Genomic DNA, 22,601 nt, shown 5'->3' with positions numbered 1-22,601 from the left:
TATATACCACATTGCCTCTCCTTTGTACCTCAAGAAACCTTTAAACAGTCTGATCAACTTAAACCACCGACATAGACCTGTAGCTAAGCTTGGTACATACCCACAGGAGTTGCGCTAATTGCTCTGGGCTCTACCTCTTCCAGATGGAGGAAGGCAGCTAGGCGGGCCAAGGAAACCCAGGCCTGGAGATAAAACCAAAGTTCAGTGGTTAAAGATCAATACAAGAAGGAGAGGAAGCCAATTTTCTGATATAATTCTTTGAAAATCTATCTTTTGGAGCAGTTAGATGGCTCAGTGACTAGAGCACCAGGTTTAGAGCCAGGAGGACCTCAGTTCAAATATGGACTCAGATACTTCCTAGCTGGGTAACCCTAAACAAGCCACTGAACCCCTACCTCTTGCCATATCAATTTTAAGATAGAAGTTAAGAGTTTTTAAAAAATAACATAAATTAAAAATCTATCTTCGTTAGCTGGCAAGGGAGAACAAAAATGAAGGAAGTTGATTTTTGTTTTTGTTTTTTCTTTTTTTCATAGTAAGAACTCCAGAAACCATGAAACCAAGATTCTAGTCCAAGTTGTGCTCCAGGTAGCTATGTGACCTTAATTATGTCACTTCACTTCTCTCCAAGGATAACTCTCTATCTGTTATAACATGTTGCCTCTTGCTTGAATCTCAGTATACCTTTAAACAGCCAGCTCAAAAGTAAACTGATTTTTTCAGACCTTAAATTCCATCATAGAATCAACACTGTATATTTATTTTAAGGCAGAAGAGTGCTAAGGGCTAAGCAATGGGAGTGAAGTGACTTGCTCAGGGTCATATAGCTAGGAAATGTCTGAGGCCAGATTTGAACTCTTGGACCTCCTGTCTCTAGGCCTGGATCTCAATCCACTGAGCCATTAAGCTGCCCCCATGACCAGTAAACTTAATCTATAACACCAATCACCCTCCCTATCAAATTGGGCAGTTGTAGAACTAATAAAGGCGATAGTAAGTACAAGAGCATTTTGAAATCGTAGCAAATGCAAGATATTATCTGGTTTTCCACTTAATTAAAATTGTTCCTAGAATCTATAATTATGGAGAAAAAAGATGTAAGGGTAGAAGAGTCCCTGCCTTGAGGAGGGATGAGTTGAACTAGTGGCACAGATGCTCATGAAACAAAATTTGATGGTCCTCCCTCTACCTCTCAGACCTTTTCTTCCCTTTTCTTTTATCTGCTTGTCTTATTCATTCCTCTTCTCCCTTGTTTCCTCTCTTCTTTTTTCTTTTCTACCTATATTCTTTTTCTGAAACTATTCTAAGGTTACTAAAAACTGCCTTGCCACCAAATCTAATAGACTTTTTTCAGTTTTCATTTCTCAATATATTGACTCCTTCCTCCTTTCCTTTAATATTCTCTTGTCTCATGGGTTCCTCTTGTGGTTCTTTCATATTTCAGTCTCATTTGCTGGCCTTTTATCATTCTTGCATCCCCTAAATATGACTGTCCCCCAAACACTGTCCTTTGTTCTTTTTTCTGCTCTTTCTACATTCTTCCTTTTGGTGATTTTTTTTAAACCCTATGCTGTGTATTGGTTCCAAGGCAGAAGAAATGTAAGGGTTAGGCAACTGGGCTTAAATGACTTGCCCAGGGTCACACTGCTAGGAAAAACTTCTCCTACTTCAGTCTCATTTGTTGGCCCTTAATTCTTTTTGCACCCCTTAAATATGGCTTTCCCTCAAAGACTACCTTTGGTCATTTTTTCCTGCTCTTTCTACATTCTTCCCTTTGGTGATCTTTTTTTTTTTCATAAACCCTTACCTTCCATCTTAGAATCAATACTAAGTAATGGTTCCAAGGCAGAAGAGAAGTAAGGGCTAGGCAACTGGATTTAAGTGACTTGGTCAGGGTCACACCATTAGGAAATATCTGAGGCCATATTTGACCTCCCATCTCCAGGCCTGGTTCTCTATCCACTGAGTCACTTAGCCATCCACTTTGCCAATCCTTCTTACTTCCATGTCTTAATTTGTCACATCTATGCAACTGAGTTGAATAAGAGTTTACTTGGCTCTGTTGATTGATCAGATTCATGAGTTTCATTTTAAGAAAACCCTTTGTTCATGATGTAGGGGGAGTGAGCAGAACCGGAAAAACAATGTACTCAAAAACAGCAATATTGTATAATGATCAGCTGGGAAAGACATAGCTATTCTCAGCAATATAATGATCCAAGACAATTCTGAAGGACTTATAATGAAAAATGCCATCTGCCTCCAGAGAAAGAACAGAGAGAGTGTGGATGCAGATTGAAGCTTACTTCTTGAGACCTTATTTTTCTTGTTTGTGTTTTTTTCAAAACCTAATATGGACATATATTTTGCATGACAGGAACCTATATCAAATTGCTTGCCTTCTCAAGGATGGGAAGGGAGGTGGAGAAAGGGAAGGGGGGGGAGAATTTGGAAATCAAGACTTAAAGAAAGAATGAATATTGAAAATTGTGTTTACATGTCATTGGGAAGAAATAAAATATTAAAAAAAACCCAACAATAGCAACAATAAAAAAAGAGAACCCTACGTAGAAAGACTGAGGTTCCAAAAGAGATGACTGCAGGTGACTTCCTGAATCTGTATCTCTAATCCTGATCTCTTCCTCTCTGCTGGCAATATCATATTTCCAGATGTCTCTTGAACATCTCTGCCTGAACATTCCACCAGTACCTCATGTCACAAATAGGAATCTCCCCCAAAACTTGTTGTTACCTATAAACCTTCTACATTTATCAATGGAAAGAGGTTTAAGGACTCCATGACCTCTAATTCAGTAAGTCCCTCTTCCCTTCTGTCTTGCCTGAAAGATGGTATTGATGGAAAATGGCAGGAAAGCCTGGGCCCTATTGAGAATATTGATGATTGTCAGAGCCACAAAAGCTTTTTCAGCATCCAGGACGTGCTTCTCATCTGTCAGGGCATGCACAGCAAACATGACCAGGGCAACCTGGGAGAGACCATCAGAGAGAACAGTGAATGAAGTTATACAAGTGGGAATTCTTCACCCAATCTAAGGAATTAAGTCTGTCCTAGGGGATCAGGATCCTGGGATTGATTATTTTATAAAGTGCAGCTTAATTGGGAAGAGAACCAGCCTACGTTTAAGGGCAGTGAGGTAAGGCAGTGGATGGAGCTCTAGCCATGGAGTTAGGAAGACCTGAATTCATATCCAGCCTGAGACAATAGCTGTGTGACTACACAAGCCACTTAACCCTATTTGCCTCAGTTTCCTCATCTGTAAAATGGGCTAGAGAAGGAAATGGCAAACCACTCCAGTATCTCTGCCAAGAAAACTCCAAATGGGCTCATGAAAAGTCAGATATGAGTGAACAACAACATGTATAGACAAATGCCTACATGGTACTATGCTGTAGTGGAAAGAGTCATGGAGTCCCATTAGCTTTCCGTGTGAACTTGTACAAGTCATCGTTCTTTGGGAATCAATTTCCTCAAATCTATAAAATGAAAAAGTTGAATTATTTGACTCTTAAGGTACTTTCCACCTCAGTTTATGATTCTTACATGGCTTGATTCAAGAACATTCAGGAAAAAGTTTCTGTGTTCCAAGAAATTCTCTCAGATCTGTCCTGCCTTGGTTCATGAAATCTCTATCACTCATTTTTTTAGGTTAGAAGTTTCAACCTTATTTATGTCCTGGACCCCTTTTGGCAGTCTAGTAAAGCCCATTGACCCTTCTCAGAATAACATTTTTAAGAATAATTTATGATTAAATAAAATGCTAGAAATTAGTGAAAATAAATGCAATACTTTTTATCCATTTAAGTTCATGAAGCCCCTGAAATTTGTCCATGAACCCATGTTTATGAAACTGCTATGGGGTTTTAAGGTAGCAAAGGATGAAGATTTCTTTTAGAAGATAAATGTGAACTAGGAAAAGGCAGAAGAGCAGGAAGGGCTAGGCAATGGGGGTAAAGTGACTTGCCCAGGGTCATGCAACTAGGAACTATCTGAAATCAGATTTGAACCCAGGATCTTTCATCTCTAGTCCTGGCTCTCAATCCACTGAGCCACCTTGCTGTCCCCATTAGGTCTTTAATTAAATTAACATTTATACACAGAAGAGAATGAAAAGAAGGCCTGAAAGAAGCACAAATAGGACAATTTTGAAAATTATAGATTTGTAAAAGGGAGTTTCTTAATTTCTCCCTCTGTCTCTTTAAGAGGCAGGAACAGAAACATTTCTAAGTAAGAGCTACAGAAAGCTGAAGATTCTGTTACCTAGGAGATGAGGAAAGTATATAAGAAAAAGACAATTGAGAGAGGGGGCCTTTTGTCTCTTTCCTTCAGAGCAGGAGGTCTGTGTTGCTCTCTTTCAGTTAAGAGAACTGACAGTTTACTATTGACAGTTGGGAAAGAGGAACTACTTTAAGGAGGTTGTTGGTGATTAATGCTTATTGATTAGCTTAGGTAGGTAGTTAGTGAATATAATCTTAGGTAGACAGTATAGATAAGTTAGGCCTGACCTGGCTCAGGCAGAAGCACCTGTCCTCGAAGACAGTTAGATTTAGGGTTTTTTAGAAATCTGAGTTAGGATTAGGATTTTAGGTGTAGTTATAAGATATTAGAGTAATATTCCCACTTTCCTCCTTCCTGTTTCCTATCTGAACTTCTTCCCAAATTAAACTAAGTGTTTTGTGTTTTATCAAACTGCTCTCCTCACTTTTGCCAAACTCCTACCAAAAATATAACCCTACACAGCCTGAATGTTATATTATAATTAAAAATTAAAACACATAATAGAGAATAGTTTTATGTACAAGTCTCTCCTCTTGTTTCATTTTAGATATTGAAATATCCATTTTATTTTATGTTTGTTAACTTCAGAATAAAAACAATTTTTTTAAAAAACTATCAATCAGGGGCAGTTAGGTGGATTAGGAGATTAAGAGCCAGATAGGTCCTGGGTTTAAAACTGGCCTCATACACTTCCTAGCTGGGTAAACCAAGGCAAGTCACTTAACCCCCATTGCCTAGCCCTTACCTTTCTGTCTTAGAATTGATACTAAGGCAGAAAGTAAAAGTTTAAAAAAATTATTAAGCACCAATAAATTATCAAGCACTGATAAAATGGCATGTTATAAGGCACTGTGCTTACTACTCATTTTTGTATGATGAGTTGTCTGTGTTTTCTCTCTATTCACCTATAGGGAAAGGGCTTAGAGTTAAATAATTATAATGACAACTGGGGAGAAGTCCAAGTCCCAGAACCATTTACAGTTTTTGATGGAATGGCCATTATGTGGATATTTACCAGGTGAGCCAGGGCTTTCAGAGATTAAACATTAAGAGATAAATGAACACTGGGTGAGGTCTTTGGCAGAGAAACTCAACCCTTTCGACCAGGCAATTTAATCTGAAGAAAAGACTGGTTTGATTCTGTGGCTCTAGCTAAGGTGAACACATCTGTGAGGGTTCATGAGGGTTCTTAATGGGTGCTGCTCCCAGAGTACCTTCGACGTCTCTGGAGGGTCTACCCAACAAGTTATTTGGGGTGGGGGGTCTTCAGTGCCCACATTGGCTTTATGATGTGTCCCAGTGACCAGCAATGGGAGGGGAATAGGGGTAATTAAGTTACCAGAAATGTGGACAAGTGGAAGGACACCAGAGACACTGTGAAGAGAAATCCAGAATTCTTCAAGGCCTGAAGTTCTCCTTTTCGAATGGTTAGGATCTTCTCCATAAAAGCTTCCTCCCAACCATGGAACTTGATGATTTTCATGTTCCTGAGGATGGAATCTATCAGCCGGGCTCGGTGGTCTTTGTGCAGCATCTGCTCCTCCTGAAATAAAAATAAGGAAGAATCTGGGGAAATGTAAGGGAGGATCATGGAGATAACAACTATAAATTTGGACCAGCTGAGGTTCCTTAGGGATTTCTGAGTGAGAGAAGGGGTTCTGCATGCTGTTCAGGGCATCTCTTACCTGAAAAAAGTGTTCACTAGCAATAGTGAAGGAGATGGGGGTAGCTGGGTGGCTCAGTGGATTGAGAGCTGGGACCACAGATGGTCAGTTCAAATCTGGCCTCAGACACTTCTTAACTATGACTGGACATGTCACTTAACCCTCACTGCCTAACCTTTACCACTCTTATGCCTTGGAACCAATACACAGCACTGATTCTAAGATGGTAAAGGTTAAAAAAATTGATATAAAAATCAATTTTATTGATCCATCCTAGTAGGAGTTTCCTCACCCAGGAATACTCTATACCAATGAAATAATAGTTCCTTCCCACTGCTCTCAAAGAGCAATGTGGTATAGTATGGATCAATGGTCAACCTTTGAGTCAGTAAGACTCAGATTCAAAACCTGCCCCTGTCACATACTAGCTGTTTGACCACGGGCAAATCACTGAATTCTTCAGTTCTCCAAGAAACCTCCCCTGGGAAACAGGGCTATCACCAGCCCTGGAGAAACTCCCTACAAACCTGAAAACGACTCCTTTTCTTGGTGATGATGAAATTCAAGGGGAGAAGGACGAGGAAGACTGCAATGGCTGTCAGAGCAGATGGACCTAAGAGCTGAAAGATAGGAAGACATCAGACTCACTTGAGGCTCCTAAAAACCATTAGTTTCAGGATTATCCATCTTGTTAAGAATTGCGATTTATCATAAAAAAGCTTATTAGATTGATTAGAAATGAGGCAGTGAGAAGCCAAGCCCAAGTCTGAAAAATTCCCAGGTCATCAAATCACAGATGCAGACCAGGATGTGGTCTCTGGGAGATGCTTATTAGCAAAACAAGAGAGTCTTTAGATGGCTATTGATCAGTGCTTTGAGAATCTGAAGACCTGGGTTCTAGCTCCTAGGAGGCAGTATCATAGAAAATCTTAAATTTTATTGAAAATGTTGCATTTTGTTTTTTTTTAAGATCAATATTTTGTAATAAAGTGATGTACAATTAAAAAAAAACACAACTATTAACTAGCCTTGTGACCTTGGGCAAGTCGCACAACCTTTTTAGGCTTTACATTGACATTTACAAAGAGAAGGTATTTGATTAAATGATCTCTAAGTGTGAAATCTCCATTTTCCTTTTCTCTAGGGAAGTCAGCTCCTGCAGATAGCAACCTGGAATTCTCTTCACAAATGTCTCTAGGAAAGAGGATTCCTGACATATTTATGGCTTTTTTTTTTTTTTTTTTTTTTTTTTTTTTAGCTTTGGTTACTGAGTATTTCTTGTTATTTCAGGGATCTAACCCGATGAGAAGCTGAAAAAATATGTGAAGATTTCAAACACTTCATAATTGTTTGCAAATAGAAGCACAGGATTCAGCTTGTTTGATGCAATTGCACCACCTTTTGGGCAAAAGGAAGAACAGCCTGAATTGCATACTGGAGGTTTGAAACACCAAGGCAGGGAAAATATTTAAAGGAAGTATAAAAATTAGAGTCTGCCAAAAACTGAGGTTTAAATCTTGTATTTGGAGGTCTCTCATCTGACATTGAATGACAAACCAGTTCAGTGAAAAAAAGCTGGTGGTTCCCGGGGATATGGATGAATTAGGGGTTTGTCTTCTTATCTTAGTCTTTAGCATTTCGTGGGAAACTATTCTTTGAAACGACTTTAGTTATAGTTTAGTTGAAACTCGAGAAGAGGAAACTATGTAAGTCATGACTGTTTGAATTTACTGGAGTACCTGGCAAAGTCTATGGGAAAAAATGCATAACTCTTTGGAGTAAGATCCTCTTTTTTTTAAAACCCATACCATCTTAGAATCAATATTGTGAATTGGTTCCAACGTAGAAGAGTGGTGAGGGCTAGGCATTAGGGGTTAAGTGACTTGTCCAGGGGTCACATAGCTAAGGAAGTGTCTGAGTCCAGATTTGAAACCAGGACTTCTTATCTCTAGACCTGGCTCTCAATCCACTGAGCCATCTAGCTGTCGCAGAGCGAGACTTTCTGAAATGAAGATGTATCATCCTAAATCTCTATCTACTAAGAGAAGAAAATCAGTTTTAAAGTCATAAGAATTTGGAATGGAAACAGTATTAGAGATCATCTAGTCTAACCACCTCATTTTGGAGATGAGAGACATGAAGCCAGAGAAGTGAAGTTATTTGCTCAAGGTCATCTAGGTAATAAGTAGAAGAATCAGGATTTGAAGGGAGGTCATCTCATCTCATATTCAGGGTCATGCTTTATTTTACTCTCTGACCACCTTCTCTCCAGGTCTCTTGCCCCTTGAACCAGAAACAACATTCTGTGGATGCAAGCTTTCCATTTCTGGAACCCCTGGCCCAGGGGACCCTGTTGATCTTTTGGTGAGCATCTCCTAGGGCCCCTATCAGGCTGGCTCTCATAATGCCTCACTTTGTTTGCTGGCTGTCTTCTTGACAGCTGCTATGTTACCATTTGTCTCCCTCTTTCCTCCTCCCTTTCTAGTTTTAAAATCACAAGATAAATGTTGTCATATCGATTACAAGAATCTTCTTTTTGTTTTTTAATTTAGGGGAGGCCTTGGAGGTAAGGATGGGGTAGACTCCTTTCCTACTAAAGAAACAAAAAGCAAAGTGGGTTACTGAATCAAAAAAAGTTAAATGAAAAAATAAATTAAGAATCTTAAAATTTTTTTTTAGTTTTTAGAGAAGTTAAATAGGCTCTATGGTGATTAATAGATGGGTATAGAAAGAAATATACATATACAAGCTATCTATGGTACCTTTGTAACACTGACTATGAACCAGGGCATAAAATGCTCACAAACAAATACTTTCAGGCAGCATGTTAATGAAAAGATTTCTGGATTGTATTTGAATTCAAAGGACCTTCATTAAAATCCTAGTTCACCCACTTGGTAGGTAGTAAGTCACATCCTCTCTGAGGCTTAGTTTCCCCTTCTGTAAAATGAAAAGTTTAAACCAGTGATTCCCAAAGTGGGCGCTACCACCCCCTGGTGGGTGCTGCAGTGATCCAGGGAAGCAGTGATGGCCACACTTTTTTTGTATTACATTCTATTCTGAGTTCAATAAATAGTTTCATAATTTTCAGGGGGCACTAAGTAATATTTTTTCTGGAAAGGGGGCAGTAGGCCAAAAAAGTTTGGGAACCACTGGTTTAAACTATGTGACCTCTAAATCCATTCCATCTATGACCCTATGGCATCTTGTCCCTTGAAATAACCCTATGGGGAAGGATCAGCAGGCATTATATTGTCCCTATTTAATTGATGGGTCAACTAATATAATATGATTGTGAGTAGAATGATGAGTTAGGTTTAAATTGTTCTTGATTACACATTCACAGAGTTTTAGATCAGATTCAGAGTCCTCCTTGTTTCCCAGGTCCTTACTGGGAAATTTAAGGTCCCCATAGCTCCTACCTGCCAAAGGAATGTGAAGCAGATGATCATCCAGATGACTGGAAGCCACAGACCATTCAGATACAATACAGCATCCATCAACCGTTGTACATCCACAGACACCAGATTGATGATTTCTCCCACTGCAGCAGTTTTCCGCACAGCACTTGAGAGAGCCAAAACCTGCATTAGCCAAGGAATAAAAGTATCTTAGGTCAGACAGAAAGGAGAACTTTCCAGAGGAAAGAGTATAAGGATTTACTAAGAATGGTAAGGCTCAGGTCACTAGGATGAGAGAGGACTAAATACAGATTCCTGGAGCAAGGACAGAGCTTGTTAGTCTCTCTGTCACATCTTTGTTTCCCTTGCATAGATACTGAATGTTTTTTAACTCTCACCTTCTGTCTCTCTGTCTCAGAATCAATACTGTGTATTTTGGCAGAAGAGTAGTAAAGGCTGGGTAATGGGGATTAAGTGATTTGCCCAGGGTCACACAGCTGGGAAGTATCTGAGGCCAAATTTGAATTCAGAACTTCCCATCTCCATGCCTGGCTCTCAATCCACCGAGTGATACTAACTGTTTTAATCACTTAGTGCAGTGATGGACAAACTTTTTAAAGAGGGGTCCAAAGGAAAGGAAATGCTCATCTGTTAGTCTGTTTCTAGACAACTCTTTTGAAGTTTCATTGTATTGTATCCCACTGATTGTATTTGTCAGATTAGGAACAATGTCACCTGGCTGGATAAAACATTTCAGGGGGCCGCAGTTTGTCCATCACTGATTTAGTGCTTTACTATCTTGCATATTACAGTCAAGGGTGAGTTAGGGCCAATACATACTGTAAAAATAATAGGCAAGCTGTAAATTAAAGGGGAAAACTATGCAAATAAAGGTTCAAAACTGTTCAGATACTTTTGATAGATGTAATCAAAAGTATCTTCAGTGATAAAGGGAAGTGAAGCTCATATGTGAACTTCTCTTCAGGGCCAGGTGCAAGGATGTTAAAGAGACTCTTGTTTTAAAAATAAAATATCGAAATACATCAGGATAAAAGGATTTCTAACTCAAGGTATTCTAACTCCACCCAAATAAAACTCCCTGGTTCTGCAAGGAACTGCTTCTCCAGTGTCCACAGACTACACTAATCCTTCCTGATCTGATTAACCCACATTTTTACTATTCTAAATAAAACTACCACTATTATCCTTATAATTCTTAACTTCACCTTTAAATCATAAAGATAACCAAGGCTAGCTGGTTGAGTCTCAACAAGAATCAAGTTAGGACTCTGAGCCTTAACAGACTCAGAGTCCAAACCAAAGACCAGGGTTTTCTTTGGTCTTCTCAGAGTTAAATCAATCTATAAAAACTGCAATAGATAGTCAATAGTGTTTCCCAAGTTGGAAAAAGAAAACACTAAAGCTCCTTCAGGTCTTTCCCTCAGACAGAGGGAGAGAGAGAGGCAAAGATGTTACCTTCTCTATCCCTGAGAGAGAGAGTCCTTGTGTGACTCTGCCAACTGCCAGAGCCCAACTGCCAGAGAAAAACCATTAGACTTGAAACTAACACTCTGATTCAGCTCTGTTTGAAACTCCAATTCTTTCTCAGGTCAGCTTCTTCACTTCTTATCTCTAAACTAATATAACGAGACCTAATTTCTAATATCATCCTTATAATACTGACTGTGGCCATTGTTAAATTTTTAGTGTGAGCATTTTCATCTTGAAAATCAGTAAATTCTATAAATTTAGGCTTGATTTATTTGTTTGTCTAAATTAGGGACTGGCAAGCTACTAGAGTCTGTACAGCCCAGGACATAAGAATGGTTTTTACATTTTAAAATATTTATTTGACAAATATTTAAACATATCATAAATATACAAAAAAATAAAATATATGAGAAACATTAAAATATTTAAGAATGAAAAATATTATATATGTACTTTAAAATGTAAAAACCCATTCTTAGCTCTTGGGCCATTGTAAAATAGAGTTCTAGTGAGCTGTTGTTTGCCTAGCCCTGGTTTAGATTCAAGAAAGTAATGGAGAAAATGTTAACAATATAGACTAAACTTAAAAGTGTCATGTATACATTTCCCCCAAAGAGAATTTGTTGTTATACATTTACTAGCACATCCCTGATTGTAGCCCCGTTCAGATCATTCCCTCATACATATCCAGTCTATCAGTTGAATAGATCATGCCTTTGTTTCAAACCAAACTCAGTGTACTAGTATCCCTTCCCCTCTGAGGTCTCCACCAGTACAGAATCTGGGATCCACACAGGATGAGAGTACATCTGCAGGATATGAACAGATGAAAGAGGAACTTTCTCTTCTGTCCTCTTATCTCTGAAACAGAAGCATCATTTAGTCTTATGTGTGAGGCATGGCTTGAAGGGTGCCCAAGAAGGTTTCCCTTAAAACAAAACAAAACAAAATGGTATCTAAAATTCACCATTCCTTTCTACTAATCCAGCCCTCTTTTAAAATTTAGATTCTGATACAGAGCACAATGGTTTAATGCTTTAATCATATTCTGCCATTTTGTCAGATAAAGATGGTAGATCCCTTGAGCTTAAAAGTTCTGAGTTACTTTGGGCTAGACTAATTGGATGTCTACCCTACAGTTGAGCATTAATAACTCCTGGAAAGTTGAGGGGTGGGATGAGGGTTGGAGGGCACCAATTTGCTTAAGGACCAGGCAACTGGCCCAAACTGGAAATGGAGCAGGTCAAAGCCAATTGGAGTGTCATGAAGTTCATGAGTAGTCCCTATAGTTCCAGCCTGGAAAGGAGGCTCAGTCTTTAAAAAAAAGTAAATGCTGAGAGTGGTAAGTTGGCACAATGGAAAATCATGAACTTAGAATTAAAGGACTTGAGTTCACTCAAATAAACTCGCCACTTCTTACTTGGGTGACCTTGAACAAATCACTAACTGCTATAAACCTCAGTTTCTTCACCTATAAAATGAAATGGTTGACCTCCTGACAGGCAGGTGATGGACACGAGGTGCAGAAGACATACATTTTTTGGACATGACCATTGAGTGGAGTTGCTTTGCTCGTCTATACATCTTTGTCTATTTTTCTTTCTCCTAGTTTTCAATGGAACGTTAAGGGAAGGGGAGGTTAGCAATTAGTTAGCAATAGCAAATGTTATTGTTCAATTGTGTCCTGCTCTTTGTGACCTAGCAGACCATACTGTCCATCAAATTTTCTTGGCAAAGATCCTGGAGTGGTTTGTCATTTTCTTTTCCAGTAGATAAAGGCAAACAGAAGTTAAGTGACTTTTCCAGGGTCACACAGCTACTTAGTGTCTAAGGCCAGATTAGAACTCAGCAACATTAGTCCTCCTGACTCCAGCACTCTATATACTGAACCACCTGGCTTCTACCCATGAGAGTAGTTACAGAAATACTACTTAGTTATAGAAATACCACTGGGCTGCCCATGAGAATAGTTACAGAAATATCACAGTAATTCATGAAAAAATTATTAGGTCCTTGGTCTTTTGGTAGAGAGTACTGAGTGACTGTCTATGGGGAGATGGGATGGATGCTAAGAGGAAAAGGGCACAGAAATCCATTGCAGACAAAGCTTCTTTAGAGTTTCCTGAGACTCATATCATAGGAGACTGTCGAGGTTTCTCTCCTTCTTGTCTTGCCATGTTGGGGCAGCTTAGGTGGCTCAGTGGATAGAAAATCAGGTCTAGAGATGGGAAGTTCTTGTTTCTATTCTGGCCTCAGGTACTTCCTAGATGTGTGACCCTCTGCAAGTCACTTAACCCCAGTTGTCTATTCCTGACCCATCTTCTGCCTTGGATTTAGCATCAATTCTAAAACAGAAGGTAAGGATTTTTAAAAGGGGGCAAGGGGAGGAGGAGTAATTAGGAAGACTGGTTGACCAGAAACACTCTCCCTTGGAGTTCCTGACATCCTGTGGTCACTGCTTTGGCCAGAGGAGGTGGACTCACCTTCCTGTACACCAGACCCATCACAGCTGTCCGCAGTCTTATCTCCAGGACCATGCACACATACATGTGGCGCTGCTCAAACAGGGTTTGCAGGCAGGCAGAAAGAAAGAGAAGCACTGCATAGAAATAGCCTTTCCAGGTTGGAGCCTCAGGATCACTGATGAACTCTAGGAAAAAGCTCCAGGAAGAAGGACTACCAGTGAGAGAATGCAATCATCTCAGGGATCATTTACCGAAGTCTGGGCTGTCTCTTTTTGAGCAACATTGATATTTAAGTTATAATTTGATGATGATGATAATGATAGCTAGCATTTATATAGTGTTTTAAGGCTAGCAAAGCACTTTATATATTTTATCTTAACTGGTCCTCACAAAAGCCCTGGGGAATAGATGCTAGTATTATCCCATTTTGCAAAGGAGCAAATTGAGACTGAGGAGGTTAAGTGACTTGCCCAGAGTCAAACAGATAAGATAGTAGATGTCTGAAGCAAGATCTTTTTAGAAAATTAAAAATGTTTTATTGATGTATTTTTTTTTACATTACAAACATTTAGAGATTTGAACTTGGATCTTCCTCACTCCAAATCAAATGCTTTTTCTATCATGACATTAAGCTAGGTCTTTTTTTTAAACCCTTAACTTCTGACTTTGTAACAACTCTAAGACAGAAGGGCAAGGGCTAGGCAAACAGGGTTAAGTGACTTGCCTAGGGTCACACAGCTAGGAAGTGTCTGAGGCCAGATTTGAGCCCTGGTCCTCCCAACTTCAGCCATGGCTCTCTATCCACTATGCCACTTCGCTGCCCCTAGCCAAGGACTTTGTGCAAATCCACCTCTCTTAAATCTAATTCATGAAGGTCCTCTTCAAAAATGAAATTCAAGGGGATAAGTTCATCTTGGGGCAGCAAGGTGGCTCGGTGGATTGAAAGCCAGGCCTACGGACAGGAGGTTGTGGGTTTAAAATTGGCCTCATACACTTCCTAGCTGTATGACCCTGGCAAGTTACTTAACCCCCATTGCCCAGCCCTTACGGCTCTTCTGCCTTAGAACCTATACAAAGGATTGATTTTAAGATGGAAGGTAAGGGTTTAAAAAACAAAAACAAAAATGAAGGATGAACAACAACCTAGTTGCCTCAGCAAGGACTGGATAAGATTGGTCATTTTCTTGATTTTCTTTTTTCCTCCCTCATTTCCTTTCTTAGCCGCCCATTTGTCGCTGACTACATCATGGACAAAGAGCAAGGAAGGGAAGGAACTGGGGCTGCCCAAGTAAAGAATGTCAGCCTTGCAGGGATGGCCCCTGCCAAGCTTGGGAAGACAATCAAGGGCAAGTCCTTGCTCTGGTAACTACCTCAGGATCTTTGGGACGGCAAACCTGAAGACATCACAGACGATTAAGCTGAGAGTCCCAAGGAGGAAGGTGCCATTAAACACTTTCCAAATCGCCTTCAGCAAAGGGAATCTGGGGCTCTGGTGCCCCTGCAGGAAAGCTTCAGTCTCTGGAGGGAGTGCTGGTTCAGCTCTGTTTCCTCCGTCCCTTTCAAATCCCATCTCCTCTTTGATCCTTAAGAAAGAAAGGAGCAAGTTCTCAATTAGAATGACAACTTGGCTCACTTGTGATTCTTTGTATACAAAGGTAATGCTGCTACTGTTCCACTTCTCTTGGTTGTCTATTTGTTTCCATCCATGTCTGATTCTTTGTAACCTTTTTTTTTGGGGAGGATGGCTTTTCTTGGCAAAGACATTGGAGTGGCTTGCTATTTCCTTCTCCAGTTCATTTTACAGATGAGGAGACTGAGACAAACAGGGGTAAGTGACTTGCTCAAAGTCAATCAGCTAGTCAGACCCCAAGGCCAGATTTGAATTCAGATCTTCCTGGCTCTGAGCCTGGTGTTCTATCTGCTTTGCCACTTAGCATCCTCTCACTGAATTACTCCCTGGTAAAACTCTCAGATCTTTTTCAGACAAGCTATTGTTTAAGCAAGTCTCCCCCATCTTGTACTTGTGAGGTTGATTTTTTGAACCCAAGCATAATGGAGGTGGGAAGGGAATGAGTATTTATTAAGTACCTACTATGTGCCAGGTACTCTGCTAAGCTCTGTGTAAATATCGGTTTTGATCCTCACAACAATCATTCTGGGACACGGATGGAATATTTTACCCATTTTATGGTTGAGGAAACTGAGGCAACCAGAGGGTAAGTGACTTTTCCAGTCATCTAGTCATATTGGATTTGAATTTTGGTCTTCCTCTATCCCCTGGGCCACATAGCTGAATAAGATTTTCCATTTATCTTTCCTTGATTTAGCCCAATGCTTTAGACTGTCAAGATCTTTTTGAATCCTGACTGTAATTCCTTGTTAGATATTCTTTCCAACTTCATGATATCTATAAATTTGATGAACATGTCAACTATTCTTTAATCCAAATCATTAATAAAAATGTTAAACAGCCTAGGGCCACATCCGTGGTGCACTTTGTTGGAGACTATGACATTGAGCCATTAACCGTTACTGGTTCTGGCCACTAAATGAGCTGCAAATCCATTTATTTGTACAATTTTCCTAGGCTATATACCTCCATCTTTCTCATAATAATTATTTTCAGTACTTCAACAGATACATTGCTAAAGTCCAAAGAATCCATATCAATTGCGTTCCCCTGAGCTACCTGTTAAATAATCCTATACAAAAAGCAAATAGTAATAAATGAGTGTATATATGTGTGTATACACTCATTTATCTACATGTAAATTATGTGGTTTATGACATAGTGACATATACACATGCATAGTTAAGTATATATAATAAGCACACATTAGCATATAAAACAGTAGTTAAGTGATATATGGTAGTTTATATGCATATCTATGACTTTTTAGTTCTAAATCTATGATCTTATTATCATAAAAATATTATCTCCCCATTAGACTGTCAACTCCTTGAGGGCCAGTATCCCATTTATGCTTTTTTTTCTTAGTAATGGGCTGAGCAAATATTAGGTGCTCAATAGTCATTCTTTCTTTTATAGTGATTTTGGGCAAAGGACTTAATTTGCTCTTTGCCTCTTTCTCTAGGTACTCGTTAACTATCTTTGTTTCTTATATTTTCAAAAAAATCAAAACCATACTCTCTGGGTTACAATGTATACCTTTCTTCTTTTCTCTTTTGAAAACTAGGACATTTACTTATCTCCTGTTTTATAATATAATCTCTATAACCTTTCAAATATCACTAACAGTGATAGCTCAGTAATCCCATCTGCCAGTTCTTTCTCAGTCTGGAGGATGTCATTCACCTGGGACAGGTGACTTGAATTCACCAATGACAGCAAGGGGGTCACTTATTATCTCTAACTCCCTATTACTTCTTTTTATTTTGTCTTTTTTCCACCCAAAGTTTATTTTCCAAAGCATAGAAAAAGGAAATAAATTATGGGGTGCGTAGCTCTACCTCCTCTCTATTGAAACTTCAAACAGTTTCCCTTTTTTGATCCTTCTCTTTTCCCCAGTTTAGCTAACAAGTCAACAACTCTTTGTTATTTTAGTCTTTCTCTCCAGTCTCAGCTCATTCCAAGTTTTAGCATTTTTGGTGCTACCTTTTTAATAATGTATCACATTTTTACTTCCATCTTCAGTTCATATTTTTAATCATTTAAACTAGTTAGTGTGTTCTCCAAGCATATACAATCTCTCCAGATTACTCTCCATTTTTCTCTTCACTAAAACAATCTGTTTTCTCAGAATTTAATTCTTGTGATTTTTTTCTTCTGCGCTAACTCAACTGTGATCTTACCTATTCTCCATCTGACCCTTTTGAAATCAGCTCTTCTCAAAACAAGAGTATGTATCAAACTGCCTGGTTTTCCTCTTTCACAAACTAGGAGGGAAGGGTTACTTCCTTTCAAGGTTCCCATCATCAAGGTTTCTGCCTCAGCAACAAGTTTTTTCTATTAGTGAGAATCAGATCTAGAATATAATTTTCTCCTATTGGTTTCTTCTTTTGAAGGATGAAATTTCACTTAAGAAAAATCAAGAAGTAATTAATAGTAGCAGGTGTCTGGATAGAGAGCTGGTCTTAGGATTATGAGGAGTTGTGCTTACGGTCTGACTGACATATACTAGCTGTGTGTCCCTGGTCAAGTCACTTAGTTTCTCAGTGTCCCAGTCATGGGCAGTTAGGTGGTACACTAGATAAAGTGCCAGACATGGAGTCAGGAAGACACATCTTCCTGAGTTCAAATATGATCTCAGGTACTTACTAACTGTGTGACCCTGGACAAGTTGTTTAGCTCTATTTATCTCAGTTTCCTCATCTATAAAAATGACTTAGTGAAGAAAGGTCAACCACTTCAGTGTCTTTGCCAAGAAAATTCCAAATGGGGTGACGAAGAGTTGTACACAACTGAAAACAACTGAACAGCACTCTTGTATATGAAGACTCTTTGCCAAGCCCAAGATCTATTTTATGAATTTATTTATTTCCACTTTCTATTCAATTGTTTTATAGTATACTTTGATGACAAAACTGCTTCTATTTCACTCGTTATCAACATACACACCAATCTTCACCACCATTTTTCCTACTTCTGGTACTTGGATTTCCTCATGTGAGTAGTATACTTTCTTAATGTGCAATACCCTCTCTTCCCTTCTTGTCTATTCTGTTTTTTCCTTCTTTTCTTTTTATAACCTTTACTTTCTGTCCTAATAACAACTCTGAAACAGAATGGCAAGGGCAAGGCAACAGAGTTAAGGGACTTGCCCAGGGTCACACAGCTAGGAAGTATCTGAGGTTAGATTTGAACCCAGGTCCTCCCAACTCTAGGCTTAGTACTCAAATCACTGAGCCACTCAGGTGGCCCAAATGTTTCTTTTGAATAAAGTTTACCCATTCAGAGCCATGAGTTTTTCAAGCAGTAGAAATTCATTTTTTTCCTGAGTTATCCACATTTTCTTATTCCTTGACTTACCTACCCCTTGACTCGGGGCACAGGCATAAGGGTGTAATTTCTGTCTTGAGAGTACATTGAAGCTACCTCACTGAACACCATGCTCTCTCCAAGTGAGCTAACCAGATAGACCTTTGATATACATACATACATATATATATATATATATATATATATATATATATATACCCTTGATAGCAAGGGTGGGATTGACCTTTCAATAAGCAATCTCTTTGGCCTTTGACACCCTGGAAAACTAAGATAAAGTCAGCCTTTACAGAAAAAGAAATCATTTACTTGCCTTTTGTTGCTTAGAAGCACCCCTGATATCTCTCTGAGAGGATCATACCTTTAAGCTTTAATAATGTAATACTTATGACTATTTTATTTTATTCTATTTTTTATTTTAAACCCTTACCAATATTATATATTGGCTCCAAGGCAGAAGAGTGGTAAGGGCTAGGCAATGGGGGTTAAGGGACTTGCCCAGGGTCACACAGCTGGGAAGTGTTTGAGGACAGATTTGAACCCGAGACCTCCTATCTCTAGGCCTGGCTCTCAGTCCACTTGCCCTGACTTATGACAATTGAAATTAGCTGATAGTCACCTGAGAGGGAAGGTGAGGTACAGGATAGGGGAGAGTAAGGCGAATAAGGAGTGGTTATGATTTGGTTGAGGGTACTCTGAAAGGGAAAACAGGATGATACTTGAACTAAAATGTATTGAATTTTCATTTGTTCATGGGTGACCTGGCTCCTGGTCAATGGAGTACTTACTGTTGGGTTTCATTACAAATTCTCTTCCATTCTCTTTCAAGTCGGGATATGATTTCCTCTGATGAATTTTCTTTCCCAAGTGACCAGAGGTCATTCAGTTCCAAGGGCTTCCTGTATCCCTGCCACACTAGCCTGTAAAAAAGAATCCTCTAGGAAAAGTTACAAAAGACGACCTTATCATCTCCTTATGACCCCATCTCATCTTTGTTAACTGAGGGAAGAGACAACTCTATAAAGAAATATAGAATAATGTCACTTTGCTTCTTGGATAAACGTGCAAAAAAGATTGGTTTTTATTCTTCTGACCTTGGTATCTGCTCATTTTAACTCCATCTCCTGTCTTCTTCAGCACATTGCTCCATCATTGAAACCTCCCTCCCCAGTCTTCAATCTCTCCCTTCTACTAATAATTCCGTAGTGCATTCAGACATGCCCAAGGCTCTTTCATCCTTAAAAACAAACCAAAAAAACCTACTCACTAAACCCTAGCATCCCTTTAACTATCAATCTCTACTCCTCTTCCCTTTCTCAGCTAAAGCATCAAAAAAACCCTGGGTGTTTTCACTGCCTTGACTCCCTCTTCTCTCACTGGCCTCCAATTCATTTCAGATTATACTGTCCAGAGTTACCAACAATCCTTTCTCTGAACTCATTCTTCCTGACTTCCGCTGTATTTGACACTATTGATCACCTTTGTGTGCTAGGTACTCTTTCTTTTTGGGGTTTTTATGATGTTCCTCTTTCTACCTGTCTGATTTCTCATTCAACTTCTTTAGTTCATAATTCATAATTTGCTTTCTGTTTGTGTACTGCAAGTACCTGTGTTGAACCTTCTCCTCTTCTTTCTTTAAATACACAAGGTTATTATCTCTATGCAAATGACAGTTAAATCTATATATCCAAGTCTAACCTTGTCTTGAACTTTACTCTGACATCATCAATGGTCCATTGGGCATCTCCATCTCAATGTCTCAATGGTACTTCAAACTCAGTATGTCCACAGTGGATCTCAAGATCTTCCTTCTTTCCCCTCTTCTCCTACCATTCTTAATTTTCTTTTCAGGGTACTCAGGCTTTGCAACCTTTGGGTCATTCTTGACTGTTGATTAGATTAATGGCTTTTGAATTCACTAAAACCTTGGGTAGCTGAATGTAGTGGCACATGCCTACAATCCTTGCTACTAGGGAGATTTTGTGAGCTAAGCCAATTGGCACTAAGTGCAGCATCAGTACAACGAGTCATTGGAATCAGGGGTGCAGTTGAGGTGTCATCTGGCTGCCTAGGGAGGAATAAAATAGCCCAGGTCAGAAATATAGATCTCCTGTAGTGAGATCTAACTCATGAAAGCTACTGCATTTCCAGCCTGGGAAAGACAGAGAGATAAAAAGGAAGGAAGAAAGGAAGGAAGAGAAAGAGAGGGAGGAAGAGACTTATAGATTTAGATTTGATAGAGACATCAGAATCTGTCTGGAGAAAGAAAGAAAAACCACCAGAATGTGGCTTTGGAAGGGAATGAGGCTCCAGATTCAGGACATGGATTCTGGAAGAGGCAGAATAAAACTGATTTTTAAATTCATTTATAAAGAAAGAAAGAAAGAAAAAAAGAAAGGAAGGAAGGAAGGAAGGAAGGAAGGAAGGAAATTTGGGCACTGCTGTTTTGCTGAGGAAGGAATCAAGTAAGGTCTTTTAATACAGGTGTGGTATTCCAACTGAGGCTACACTTAGTGAGACTGTGAACCAATTTCAAATTGGACCTTGGAGGTAGATACTGGAGAATCAATTCTCATATTCTAAGATGTTTCTGAGTGTTTGCATTGACCCCCCCTCCCGAGATGGAAAGCTACAACTGACAGTTGATTTGTCCTTTATGAAACCCAGTTATGCCCTTTGTTAAATGGCTTACTTGATCACATGATCATAGACATTTAAGGGACCCTTGAGCTACATGGCATCTGATCAAGAATTCCTTCCAGAATCATAGGGAAAGAAACTTATAGATTTAGAATTGATAGAGACATCAGAAGCTGTCTGGTCCAAGCCTTTAAGTTTATAGATGAGGAAACTGAGGCCCAGGTAGATTAAATAACTTGCCCAAGGCCACATATCCTTAAGAGATGGTTGTCTTGCCTTTTGCCTAAAGAGTTTCCCTCTCTCCTCCCTGGTGGTATAGAACCAACTATTTCCAAGGCAGCCTTTTCTACTTTTGGACTGCTTTAAATGTTAGGCAAAGTTTTTCCCTCCTTGGACTCAAAAACTTCCCCTCTGACTTCTCATTTGACTGTACAGCCTATGATGCTTAAAGCAATTTAATCCATAGTGGAAGAAGTGCATAATGGTCAAGGGCCTTAAAGGGCAATTCATAACAATATCCTGAAACTTGTTTTTTTCTTACCTAGAAAACCACCAGAATGTGGCTTTGGAAGGGAATGAGGCTCCAGATTCAGGACATGGATTCTGGAAGAGGCAGAATAAAGCTGATTTTTAAATTCATTTATAAACTACACAATCCCTGTATCCCTAATCTCTTTAAATCTTTCTCCCTAGCTACTCCAAAGGACTGGCCAGTAGTGTTTAAAAACCTCAACTTTGAATTGCTGTTGTGTTGTTTCAGTCATTCTTTGTGACCTATTTTAAGGTTTTCATGGCAAAGATACTGGAGTTGTTTGCTATTTCTTTCTACAACTCACTTTACAGATAAGGAAACTGAGGAAAACAGAGTTAAAGTGATTTTCCCAAGGTCACACAGCTAGTAAGTATCTAAAGTTAAATTTGAACTCATAAAGATGAGTTTTCCTGATTCCAAGCCCAGTACTGTACACTGTGCCACGTAGCTGTTACAACTTTAAAAATTACTGGAAATAAGGCCTCTGGTGTAGTAGTGGATGCCCCATAGACATTTTAAACTCACATTCAAAACAGAACTCATCATCTTTCTTTCCCATCTCTAGTCCCTCCCTTTTGCCCCAACACCCCTACTTCTGAAGACCGCCATCTTCCTAATCACCTAAATTTGCAACTGTGGTGTCTCCTTCAATTCTTTACTTGCATGATAACCATATATCCAACCTGTTGTCAAATCTTGTTTATACCAAAGCACTATGCCTCATCTTTATCTCCTCATTTCCACTAACATAATCACCATGGTAGTCCAGGCCTTCATTATGTTTTGCCTGGATCTTTGTGACAGTCTTCTCATTGGTCACCATGCTAGAACCCCTGATCCCATCCATTACCTACCCAGCTACAGAAGTCATCTTTCTTAGGTACACATTTGACCATGGTATCCCCCAACTCAATGAACCATTGTTGTTGTTCAATCATGTTTTAGTCACATCTGACTCTTTGCGACCCCATTTTTGGATTTTCTTGGCAAAGATACTAAAGTGATTTTCCATTTTCTCCCCCAGCTCATTTTACAGATAAGAAACTGAGGCAAACAGGGTTAAATGACTTGCCCAAGGTCATGCAGCTAGTAAGTATAGTATGAAACCAGATTTGAACTCAGGAAGATGAATATTCTTGACTCTAGGGTAGCTA

At 39.2% G+C, this 22,601-nt stretch overlaps 1 protein-coding gene across 1 annotated transcript in view; it reads right to left on the bottom strand.

The window, feature by feature from the left end:
* Positions 1 to 22,601, bottom strand: part of ABCC6 (ATP binding cassette subfamily C member 6) — a 67,388-nt gene that overhangs the window by 28,918 nt on the left and 15,869 nt on the right. Inside the window, exons 6-14 of the mRNA XM_044679104.1 lie at positions 21,457 to 21,518; positions 19,064 to 19,195; positions 14,689 to 14,901; positions 13,337 to 13,514; positions 9,384 to 9,545; positions 6,489 to 6,581; positions 5,637 to 5,840; positions 2,841 to 2,987; positions 101 to 182 (exon numbers count right to left, since the gene is read on the bottom strand). Coding sequence (XP_044535039.1) covers positions 101 to 182; positions 2,841 to 2,987; positions 5,637 to 5,840; positions 6,489 to 6,581; positions 9,384 to 9,545; positions 13,337 to 13,514; positions 14,689 to 14,901; positions 19,064 to 19,195; positions 21,457 to 21,518 — 1,273 coding nt within the window. The remainder of the gene's footprint in view (positions 1 to 100; positions 183 to 2,840; positions 2,988 to 5,636; positions 5,841 to 6,488; positions 6,582 to 9,383; positions 9,546 to 13,336; positions 13,515 to 14,688; positions 14,902 to 19,063; positions 19,196 to 21,456; positions 21,519 to 22,601) is intronic.

This window comes from Gracilinanus agilis, chromosome 1, assembly GCF_016433145.1.
Source record: "Gracilinanus agilis isolate LMUSP501 chromosome 1, AgileGrace, whole genome shotgun sequence".
Taxonomy (NCBI): domain Eukaryota; kingdom Metazoa; phylum Chordata; class Mammalia; order Didelphimorphia; family Didelphidae; genus Gracilinanus; species Gracilinanus agilis.
Note: the sequence above shows the minus strand (reverse complement) of the source record. Positions and strands in the feature narration are given on the sequence as shown.